We start from the raw sequence: 11,321 nt of genomic DNA on the forward strand, positions 1-11,321 counted from the left end.
GTGAAGAGTTCTGTAAATCTGCAGATTTAGGCATCTGCGCAGACAGGGAAACTGTGTCTACACTGCAAGCATGTGAAACTAATCTAATTGTGCACCGTGCAGACAGATTGTGCATTAAACTGTGAGTGATCTAAGTTTGTTGGTTTGCATCAGACAGTTTTGTTGATCACAAAAGTGCGTCTGTAACAGGAGCTGGCTGGTACGTGATAGCTGTGCGCGGTATGTGTAAACCTCACTCCCCTGGACTCAAGAGGTGCACTAGCAACTGACGCTAAGAGATGTAGCCTTTAGCCTCCTCGTAAGTGCACCTGCCTCCCATGCTGGAGACCCCGGTTTGAATCCCGCTTGGAGCGGGTCAAGCAGGACCGGTTACAGCAGTGCCGTGGCCCAGATGGGAGTGAGGTTTGGGGGGGTGAGTGTAACGGGAGCCAGCTGGTACGTGAGAGGTGTGTGGTATGTGTAAGCCTCACTCCCCTAGCCTCAAGAGGCACACTAGCGACTGACATTAAGGGCTGTAGCATTTAGCTTCCTCATTAGCATGCTTGCCTCCCATCCCAGAGATCATGGTTCGAATCCCGCTCCAAGCGGGATAAAACGTCCACACTGACAGCAATTTGAAGCAAAGAAGTTGTTCATTTTTTGTGAAAGTCAGTAAGCTTATGCCTAGCCTTTTTCAAATAGAAAGTGATAAAATGCGGTGAATACTGTATAATAGTCGCGTTGCGTCAGACAATTTCATTTATTAAAAAGTGATTTGCAGCAACAACAAAGAAGTCATTCACTTTCAATAATAGTTGGTGATTTGAGGCGATGTAATCAACAAAACTGTCTAGCTTTCGTAATGTTGCATTGCTCGCTTTCAGTGTACACAGAATGGGACTACAATTGGTGGCAATTCAGAGATTATTCCGGGACATCAGAAAGATCGAGAGCTATTTTTCTCCATCTCCGAGCCCAGCGGTGAGGTGAGGTCTGTACATGTCACTTAAAAGCGACTCTAGCGTCCTCTTGTGGCTGCTGCTGTCCTTGCCGGGCTGAGAGAGGAGAAGCCCCGGACTGCGATAGCGCCATCTGCTGTCAGGATCGTCGGTGGTCAGTGTGCGCATCTGAGCAGTGTGAAGCCCCTCGATCGCGCTCGACAGCCAAATCAGTCTCTTCAGACTCTGAATAGAGCGGCCGCGATCATGCATCAACTGATGCTCTGTGACCGCTCGTCTACTGCAGAGAGAAACAAACAAACTTAAATACACCTGGACGATGTAAGGTAAAATTATTCCATTATACCCAGAAAGGTAAGGCATGTTTTTGTGACAGGTCACAGGTGTACCTCTCGCTCTCCTGACACTGCACGGCTGTGACTACCATCAGGATCATGAGAGCGACGCGCTGCTGCGACCGTAGAGTGCTCGACATCATCCACAAACACGCTTAGCTGAGAAACAAACACGTTATTAAAGGAATATTCCGGGTTCAATACAAGTTAAGCTCAAGACAGTGAGACACTTACAATGGAAGTCAATGGGACCAGTCTTTGGAAAGTTTAAAGGCAGAAATGTGAAGCGTATAATTTTATAAAAGCACTTACATTAATTCTTCTGTATTATTTGAGCTGTAAAGCTGTTTAAATCATCATTTTAGGGTTTTAAGATTTGTTGACATTACATCGTCATGGCAATGAAGTGGTAAAATTGTCTATAACTTTCCACAGATGTGGTTAGTAAGTGATTTTATGACAGTAAAATCATGTTAACACACATATTGTTTATGTCTTGTGTCTATACTTTTGAAACAGTGAGTATTTGAATGTTTACAGATTGACCCCATTGACTTCCATTGTAAGTGTCTCACTGGAACACACATTTGTGCTTTTATTAAAGAAAAGGAGGGACGAGTTAAAATTAATTTCTGTGGTAATCAACATTATGACACAAATGCTGTTGATTGAGCTGAACTTGTATTGAACCCGGAATATTCCTTCGACACCTTAAGCAAAAAATAACAACAAAACTTACTGCTCTCTAGTAAAAGCATAAATGCATAATACAATTATATTATCTATAAATGTATAAATAATATAAAATTGCTAAATTGTGCTCAGCTAAGCCTTTTTCAACTAATATATCTTGAATTGTTTCTGCAAATTGTTTGTTGTTATTTTAAGTGTCATGTATTACTACATTTTGTTAGATTTATGCGAAATAAGACAAGTGAGTGGAAAAGATTGAACTTAATTCATATATATTCTCTGAAAACAAGCCTTATTATTTTACACATTTCATTACAAAAATTCATCAAATTAAATGGAGTAATTTAAAAAATAATAATAATAAAAAATAATATATATATATATATATATATATATATATATATATATATATATATATATATATATATAACATTTTATTTAATATAGTTAAAAATTACACAATTTAATTTGATTGAATTTTATTATTAAATTGAAATCTTAAAAATAGCCTTAAATAAATAAATAAATAAATAAATATATATATATATATAATATTATTATTATTATTATTATTATTATTATTTTATTTATTTTTTTATCTCGTTTTAAAGATGTTTAGATATTTTCACTGCAAAACAAGATAAAAAATACTCATTAAGAAAATGAGTTTTTACAGAGCTTCATCAGAACACAACTGAGAACAGGCTATAAATCACTCAACTTTGTCCAGTGAACAAGATTAAAACTCAGCAACGTTAAAATCTCCAAGTTTGCAGAAGTACTCACATTGTTTCTCTTTGTCTTGGACAGTGACTGCTGTTTCCTGCTCTCGGCTGAAGCTTCACTGATAGACCGCCGGTTCTCAGGGTTTATATAGACCCCCAACATCACCAGACACAGGACGTGACCTCACACAGTGTATAATGAGGGTCTCCTCCTCCAAACCCAATTTGTTCCACCAAGTCATTTATCAAACTATTGATGAATGCATTAATTAATCGGTGTTGTGTTGGTTCAATTTCTCATGCACCCTCATTGAGCTCAAAGGCACCTGAGAGTCAATTTTGGGGCTTTTTGTATTTGAAACTCAAAGCAGAACACAGTCAGTTAATGTCGTTTTCACCCATCACTCTAAATGTGGAGTTTGAAAGGCATTTTAAGCAGGGAGGTGTTTTGTTGGAAGCAATCGATGAGGATAAAATCCAAGAGAACTAGCTGTTGGTGTCTATAATATGCTTTTGAATTGTTCTAGTTAAAATGCCTTTTCGTTAGAACTTCAGAACCAAGCGTGATTCCACATGACCAGACTGCTGAGAGCATCACTAGGACCCTCATCACTGTGGCAACCCATCCTGGATGTGGTTTCTATAGGTGAGGAATGCAGACCAGTGAGCGTTTGAGGGGGGTGTTGATGTTTCTGATTCCTGTGCCGTTAAACATCTCTGACTAGCAACTGCCCAGAGAGGAAGAATAAGTTCACTATCATTCATCATTCACAAACCCTCAGGTTTTTAAACCCTCTTGACTGTTTTCAGTGGAACGTAAAAGGAGATGTTTAGGTGCTACTCTTTTCCATAGAGTGAAAAGCATTTACTCATTGCTTGTATGAACAATGTTTAGGAGTATTTCATTCTGGAGTCGTTGGACAAATTCAGGAATGGAAACTCATGAGGGGTGAAAAAGGTGAGACAATCACAGTTACATGAGCATGTTTGTCTTGGATTCCTCACGGATGTCAATAAGATGTTCAGCAGATGTCTTTGAGACGTTTATGATTTTCAGTGTTTGTAAATCGGATCTTTTTAAGATGTTTAGCAGATGTAAATTGGACTGTGATGCTTCCCAGATTAAACACTTTTCAACAGACATCTCAGAGATATACATGTGCTATCTGGGTATTTAGGGCCGTAGCATGTGCGGTGAAAGGTGATAATGATTCTAGGGGCCCAAAGGTCCGGGGGGGGGGGCCCACAGCAAATTCAAAACTGTAATTTTTTAATAGGTAAAGGGCCCAGAGCAATATACAGTAAATCTTTGCTACAGCCCTGTGGACAGGCACACAACTGCATTTTATTTATTAATTTTTTTTCTCTTGCAGAAACAGCATCAAAGCATTTAATTCTAGTGACTTTGCAATTCTACTGAATTCATTCCAGACGCATTGGCTTGTTTCGGTTGACACATACAGTAAAAACACTCGTTTGTCTCCACCTGCTGGCGAAAAGGTCAAAATTGATTCAAAACACTCGAGTCACTGAGATGAATCAAAATACCACCGCTAACAGATGCACAAGCCAAAAATAAAATTTGCAGCATTAATGTAACTAGAATTGTAGAATTAAAGGAATATTCCGGGTTCAGCTCAATCGACAGCATTTGTGGCATAATGTTAATTACCACAAAAAATAAATTTCAACTCGTCCCTCCTTTTCTTTAAAAAAAGCACAAATGTGTGTTCCAGTGAGACACTTGCAATGGAAGTCAATGGGGTCCATTTTTGGAGAATTTTGAAGTTTATCATTTTATTAAAGCACTTACATTAATGTAATCAATATTATGACACAAATGCTGTTGATTGAGCTGAACTTGTATTGAACCCAGAATATTTCTTTATTGTAACTACGAGCATCTCTGACCAATACACATAACAGCATATTTGAAGTTTCTCAAAATTCTCAAAAACAAAAAAGTAGCCTGTTGTGGTTGATTGTGTCAGATGGTAATACCATGGTAATTTACATGGTATTCCATATCCGAAAGCCATGGTAGTTTTTGGTACAATCGCAAACCGATTCAGACCGTTTTGCTAACCTATACACACACACACACACACACACACACACACACACACACACACACACACACACACACACACACACACACACACACACACACGACGACGACCCTGGTACGTCACAGACCTTCTCTGCAGCCTCCAGACGGCTGTGTCTAGAAGGTAACCCCCCGGCAGCCTAAGTCACGCGAGAGTGTCATTCGCTGTTACTAAGATTAGGTTTAGGGTTATATTTAGTGGTAGGGTTAAGGTTAGCGTTAGGTGTACGTGTTCTGTAGGACTCTAACTAAACACAAAAAACACAGTGTGTGAACATTCAATGTGGCTCTCGCGAGACTTAACGTCACTGGAGGGTTACCTTCCAGACACGACCCCTGCAGACACGTCACCTGAGAGGCTCCGCCCACGTTGCGTGCGTCCGTATATATTCTAGTAAATTCGGATTTCCTCGCCTGCGCCATTTCAGAGCGGACCAAAAAGACATCAGCTAATCAAACACACGGTAAGCGCATTTCTCCTCTTTTTTTATTTTGCAATGTGTGTAATTACGTTGTTTGCGGCGCTTGTTCATCAGCATTAGTGTATTATTTATTATTTAGCATGTGGGATGATTTGTGTTTTTGTAGGCCGTCGTTTTACCGATGACCTAAATTATCTGTAAGCTGCTAACAATGATTATTTGGTTATCTTGATTAGTTTAATTATCATCTTGATTATGTTTGTAGCTTTGCATAAATAAGCGACTGTTTGTGTCTTGTAGTGTTTAAGTAAACACCTGCAAACAAAAGCAGAAGACGCGAGTTATTAATTTCTGTTATTTCATTGTATGCTCATTTATATTTTCTCTTACAGTTTGTTTTTGTTTCTATACAGATGTGTGTATTTTGCCTCTGTGGTGTATCAATATTATCCAACTTGCTGCTGTACAGTGTTAAATAATAGACTGTTTTATTCAGCATTAAAGGTCAATGTGGACTACAATGTTGAGAATCTGATAAATGATTAATCTAAATTACAACACAAATGAGAAACTTAAAACGCATCAACAAACTAAATGTGGTGTTATTTGGCATTAAAATGCCCTAAAATTGTGCAGAAGAACTAGTACTTGGGCAGTGTTGGGTGTAATGCGTTACTAAGTAATTAATTACTGTAATTAAATTACTTTTTCATTGAGTAAGTAAAGGGATTACTCTTAATTTCAGTAATTTAATTACGTTACTTTGATGTATTTGCGTTAAATACTGTATAGATTCTAGAACAATTCTATATAAAACAATAGTGAATTTAAAATCGAAATTTAACGTCTAAATGTTAAACTGCATGTTTTCTAATTTAACGCTTTCCCCTTAAATTCTTTGGCCAGTTCATGAATAATTTATTTGATTTTTATATATGATTTTTTTGAAAGAATCTGGTCGAGGTTGATCAGGGTTTTAGAAAGTAAGCAGTAAAAAGTAATGCAATTACTTTTCAGACAGAGTAATTAGTACAGTAATCTAATTACACTGTAGATGTAATTAGTAGTTAATTATTTATTTATTTATTTTTTAGAGTAACTTACCCAACACTGACTCGTGTATATATAAAATATTATTTTTTTATTTGTATTTTTTATTTTTTTTTCTCCCCAATTTTGAAATACCCAATTCCCACTACTTAGTAGGTCCTCGTGGTGCCGCGGTTACTCGCCTCAATCCGGGTGGTGGAGGACAAGTCTCGGTTGCCTCCGCTTCTGAGACCGTCAATCCGTTCATCTTATCACGTGACTCGTTGTGCATGACACCGCGGAGACTCGCAGCATGTGGAGGCTCATACTACTCTCCACGATCCACACACAACTTACCCACACGCCCCATTGAGAGCGAGAACCACTAATCACGACCACGAGGAGGTTACCCCATGTGACTCTACCCTCGCTAGCAACCGGGCCAATTGGTTGCTTAGGAGACTTGGCTGGAGTCACTCCGCACACCCTGGATTTGAACTCGCAACTCCAGGGGTGATAGTCAGCGTCAATACTCGCTGAGATACCCAGACCCAACTGGCAAACTTAAAACACATCAACAAACTAAATGTGGTGTTGTCTTGCATTAAAATGCCCTACAATTGTACAGCAGAACTAGTACTTGGGCAGTACAAATCTGCAATGAATTAAAAGTACATTAAACAGAAACTGAGTCTGGTATTGAGGGGAATGGAGGCAGAGAGCAACCACACCTTTACACACTCCAGTATCATTAGCATTATCATGTGTCTCTATCCAGTTATTGAAACAGATCTGAAAATCTCTCCATTGTTTTTGATTGGTTTATTCATGAAGGTGTTTGACACATCTCATTTTACAGCTCTCTGTGGCTCTGATCCATTTCAAATGCTATATGCAGCCTAGTGATAGCCATTGCTTCATTTGAAAATAGTGATGGACACAATTTTAGATATTTTGCCAGTTGCGATGCTGGTTATTAATGGTTAGCTGTTGTGTGTGTTCAGTAAATTTGAGTCATGCATCGGGATTGCCCTCTGGACTGTAAGGTGTACGTTGGGAATTTGGGTAACAATGGGAATAAATCAGAACTGGAGAGAGCGTTCGGCTACTACGGACCCCTGAGGAGTGTCTGGGTGGCCAGGAATCCACCTGGCTTTGCATTTGTGGAGTTTGAAGATCCTCGAGATGCGACAGACGCCGTCAGAGAGCTGGATGGACGGTGAGTGCAGAAAATGACAGTCCATCAATGAAGCTTTTGAGAGCAGTTGAACTTTGGTATAGGCGTGAATCTGCTAAAACCTGTCAAGAACCGGTTTTTGCACTATGGTAATGGCAGCTGTGGGTGGGGAAGTATACTTAATTGTCGTGAAAATGTTCATTTAAAGAATGGCCCGCACATCTTTTTTTTTTTTTTTTTTTTTTGACCCATAAGTAAAATGATTGATTTTGTTATTGGTGATGTCCTAATGCAGGACCCTTTGCGGTTGCCGTGTGAGAGTGGAGCTGTCCAACGGTGAGAAACGAACTAGGAACCGGGGTCCACCTCCATCCTGGAGCCGACGCCCACGCGATGACTACCGAAGACGTAGTCCGCCCCCCAGACGCAGGTGAACCTGTCTTCCGCTTACCTGTCTGTAGATTTCAGAGATAAACTAATCAGATTCTGCCCCTCACCAGACCCAAAGGCCTGCGCTCTCGGCTGGACCGGTTCTGTCCCGGTTCTGATGAGTGTCTGCTGCAGAACGTTTGCTCTTCCATCTTCATTTTCATTGATAGCCATTAAACAATGAACATGACTCATGCCGGACTTAGCTACTCAAATTGTACTAGTTCAAGGATTATTAAGCTATTTAAATTGTAGTCCTAAAACCTGGAAGAGAATTGGCATTTTCAAGCTGTGGGATATCTTCTGGAATTTCTAATGGGATATTAGGGTCTTTTTTTTTTTTTTTCTTCGAGCCACTTGTTTTTAATGCATATAATGGCTCCAAGATTTACGTTTGAGGTATGAGTGTGTAATTTGTTGTAAATGAACTTTCACATTTCACTAAAAACCCATAAGAAATTCCAGAGGCGACCCAAATTGGCCTACAAATTGACGTTATGATTGAACTGCTCTGTTGAAATATTTACCGTGATGAGGTTGTGAATAGAACTAGACATATACCTCATTAATGAAGGATTACGTTCATAATGAAACGTTGTAAATTGGCATTCACAGCCAAGCAATCTAGGTAATCAGGACTAATATTGGTTGGAATGCAATCTTTTGTTGACTTAAATGAAGGTTGTTTTTGATTATTTTCCTTTACCTATATTAATAAAAATGAACCCCGTTGCAGAGTCACCACCATGCCTCTCCTCATCACCCTCTGAGTCAGTCTACTAGTCCTCTTTCAGCATCATGTGACCAGCGTGCCCCAATCAGCTGGCTACGTTGGTGTCACATGACCCAGGCACAGCCAGTCATCGGGTCGCACCAGCCCATTGGTTCCTGAGCATGCCGTTGTCAGCTCCTTCTCCTCCTCCAACCTTAACACCCAATCGGCAGCGGCCACTTCACATTCCTGACAGTCAGCGTTTTACGTTCCCCAATGTCTACACTACAAACCAGCAACAGCCTTCGGCTAACCAATAAAAGCAGGAAAAATCCACTACATCCAGCCCCCATCCGCAAGCCAGCTAATCAGCTTGCAGCATCTGGCCTGCACTTTCCCGCCAATTCTGCTCCCCGGCCGCCAGCCGCCTCCCCTTCACCTTTTCTAGCTTGTTGAAAACCAAAAAACTAGTAAGTTTTTCCTGCTTCATACAGTTTAATGCTGAATACAGATGTAAGATGAGGAGAAATCTCCTTTTCAGTTCAATCAAGCAGGGTTGGTATGAACTCTTTTGCAAACCTCTGAAGGGAGAGTGACATTAAACTGTAAGCAGACTGATGGGGAGCCCAAAAGCAGGTTCAGGTTACATAAGCGAGGGCTTTTAGAGCTGCATTGGTTTGTTTCACTGTCTTTATTCTGTTGGAGTTTTTGCAGTGCGTTTCTGTTGAGTTTCCAGTGAATTCACCTCCTAGTGCACTACTAAGACACTCTTTACTAGAGCGTAACTCTTCTAGTTTGGTCAGACCAGTGTCACAGTGTTTCTTTGAGATTCTCCAAACCCTCATGTGTTGCGAGATCTCCGCAGCAGAGCGGATCTCCACTCCACCCCTGTATCAGGGCGGTGATGAGTGTTTTAGCAGGTTGGAGTTTCAGGGGTTTTGAGGTGTGTTTTCATGTTGATTAGCACATGCTTACTCTGTTGCTCTTTTTCCTTTAGATCTCCAAGGAGGAGGAGCTTCAGTCGTAGTCGTAGCAGGTAAGAGACCCACCTGTTCTTGTATGTCCTGCCCCTAGAACTTAACTGTGATCATCCAATTTTCAGCGGACTGGGTTACAGAAGTACATCTCCCATTCATTTTCTCCAGAGGCATTTCAGGCCGTTGAATGAATGTTAAAACATCTCATTCAGAGCAATTAAGTATTTGAGAATTGGTAAAAAGGCACTTAATGGCTTTTGTGAGCGAGGAAATGGTTTTTTTTTCCTCCCCAATTTGGAATGCCCATTTCCCAATGCGCTCCAAGTCCTCGTGGTGGCGTAGTGACTCGCCTCAATCCGGGTGGCGGAGGATGAATCTCAGTTGCCTCCGCGTCTGAGACCGTCAATCCGTGCATCTTATCAGGTGGCTTGAGCGCGTTACCGCGGAGACATGGCACGTGTGGAGGCTTCGCGCTATTCTCTGCGACATCCACGCACAACTCGCTACACGCCCCACCGAGAGCGAGAACCACACGACCACGAGGAGGTAACCCCATGTGACTCTTCCCTCCCTAGCAACCGGGCCAATTTGGTTGCTTAGGAAACCTGACTGGAGTCACTCGGTACACCCTGGATTCGAACTTGTGACTCCAGGGGTGGTTGTCAGCGTCTTTACTCGCTGAGCTACCCAGGCCCTCCCAGAGCTGTATTCTTAATGCGTTTTTCCCTCTATGGGATGGGGTCTTTGTTTTGATGGGTGTGTTCCGTTTTCCATCTAGATCTCTTTCCAGAGAGCGCAGGAGGGAGAGATCTCTGTCCCGTGATAGGAACCACAAGCCCTCTCGATCTTTCTCACGATCAAGGAGGTAAGAATCTTATTTCTTTATGTAGTCCTTCATATAGAAGAGTGTTTTCCAGTCTGGTTTTTGGAGTACCCCCAACAATTTGGAGGTCATTGAGCCTGTCAGAAGTAAAATCAGTTCTGTTGTATAAGGAAGGCATGTCAAACGTATGGTTATGGGGTACTCCATGAGTGGGGTTGGGAAAACTCTGCTATAGCTTGGCCTGGGCTAGGTCTGGAACCTTCCTCCCTGGTCCGATAAAGAGACAACCACTTTCCCACTGTAAAGATCAAAATGTCCCCCCAAAGATTGCATCTTAGGACTGGCACTATGCTATGGACTACATATAAAAATGGTCTTGTGAAATGTCTTAAAATGCTGAGCTCATTTTGATGTTCTTGTTACAGTCGTTCCAGATCTAATGAAAGAAAATGAACTTCAATGCTGAAAACAACATGATGGCAACCTCGACACAGATCAAACGTCTTTAAACTTCGATAAAGACTTTAATGCCCCAGAGTCCGTATGAGTCCCTCGTGTTTTTTGTATTTACATCAGTTATTTTAGCGTTTCTGTTTTTCTTCTGTGGCTGCGGTCGTGGTGCTACTGTGTGTTTTGCAGGTGTGACGCTTCACTTAATGCGTCAGCATTCCATCGCACACTTTTAAGAGTATTTTATTTTTTTGTTGGCTGTGTAAGAGGTGAATATGAAGGATTTTTCTCTGATTGATACTGCTGCGCTGACCTCATTTCCTTTGGTGTAAAGGGTTTTATTTGTGTTACTGTGCGATCAGGACAGCGGCAGCAGATGGGGATGTTGTAATGGCACTATGACGGCAGCAGGGGGAGCAACGAAGAACAGTTTTCTCTTTCTCTTCTAGTGTTTGTACTGTTTGTAATGTTGATCTGGATTAAAACTCATTACACCATAACCTT

At 41.0% G+C, this 11,321-nt stretch overlaps 2 protein-coding genes across 3 annotated transcripts; one reads left to right on the forward strand and one right to left on the reverse strand.

The window, feature by feature from the left end:
* Positions 1 to 783: 783 nt before the first annotated feature.
* pth4 (parathyroid hormone 4) lies at positions 784 to 2,823 on the reverse strand. The gene is made up of 3 exons (XM_051693965.1): positions 2,753 to 2,823; positions 1,328 to 1,432; positions 784 to 1,218 (listed from the first exon to the last, which is right to left on the reverse strand). Exons 2-3 carry the CDS (start codon positions 1,414 to 1,416, stop codon positions 933 to 935), a joined length of 375 nt encoding a protein of 124 aa, XP_051549925.1. The 5' UTR covers positions 1,417 to 1,432; positions 2,753 to 2,823; the 3' UTR covers positions 784 to 932.
* A 2,341-nt stretch (positions 2,824 to 5,164) lies between these two features.
* On the forward strand, positions 5,165 to 11,317 carry srsf3b (serine and arginine rich splicing factor 3b). Of its 2 annotated transcripts, XR_007896734.1 has the most exons (7): positions 5,165 to 5,262; positions 7,254 to 7,468; positions 7,722 to 7,856; positions 9,565 to 9,603; positions 10,323 to 10,409; positions 10,793 to 11,086; positions 11,180 to 11,317. XR_007896734.1 is itself a non-coding variant. In XM_051693960.1 (6 exons), the coding sequence occupies exons 2-6, from the start codon at positions 7,266 to 7,268 to the stop codon at positions 10,818 to 10,820; spliced, it is 492 nt and encodes a 163-aa protein (XP_051549920.1). In that variant the 5' UTR covers positions 5,165 to 5,262; positions 7,254 to 7,265; the 3' UTR covers positions 10,821 to 11,317. The 2 variants fall into 2 exon arrangements, 1 of the variants encoding a protein (XP_051549920.1); XM_051693960.1 differs by having other exon boundaries at positions 10,793 to 11,317.
* Positions 11,318 to 11,321: the final 4 nt, after the last annotated feature.

The sequence above is a fragment of the Myxocyprinus asiaticus genome, chromosome 49 (assembly GCF_019703515.2).
Source record: "Myxocyprinus asiaticus isolate MX2 ecotype Aquarium Trade chromosome 49, UBuf_Myxa_2, whole genome shotgun sequence".
In the NCBI taxonomy this organism is placed as follows: Eukaryota; Metazoa; Chordata; class Actinopteri; order Cypriniformes; family Catostomidae; genus Myxocyprinus; species Myxocyprinus asiaticus.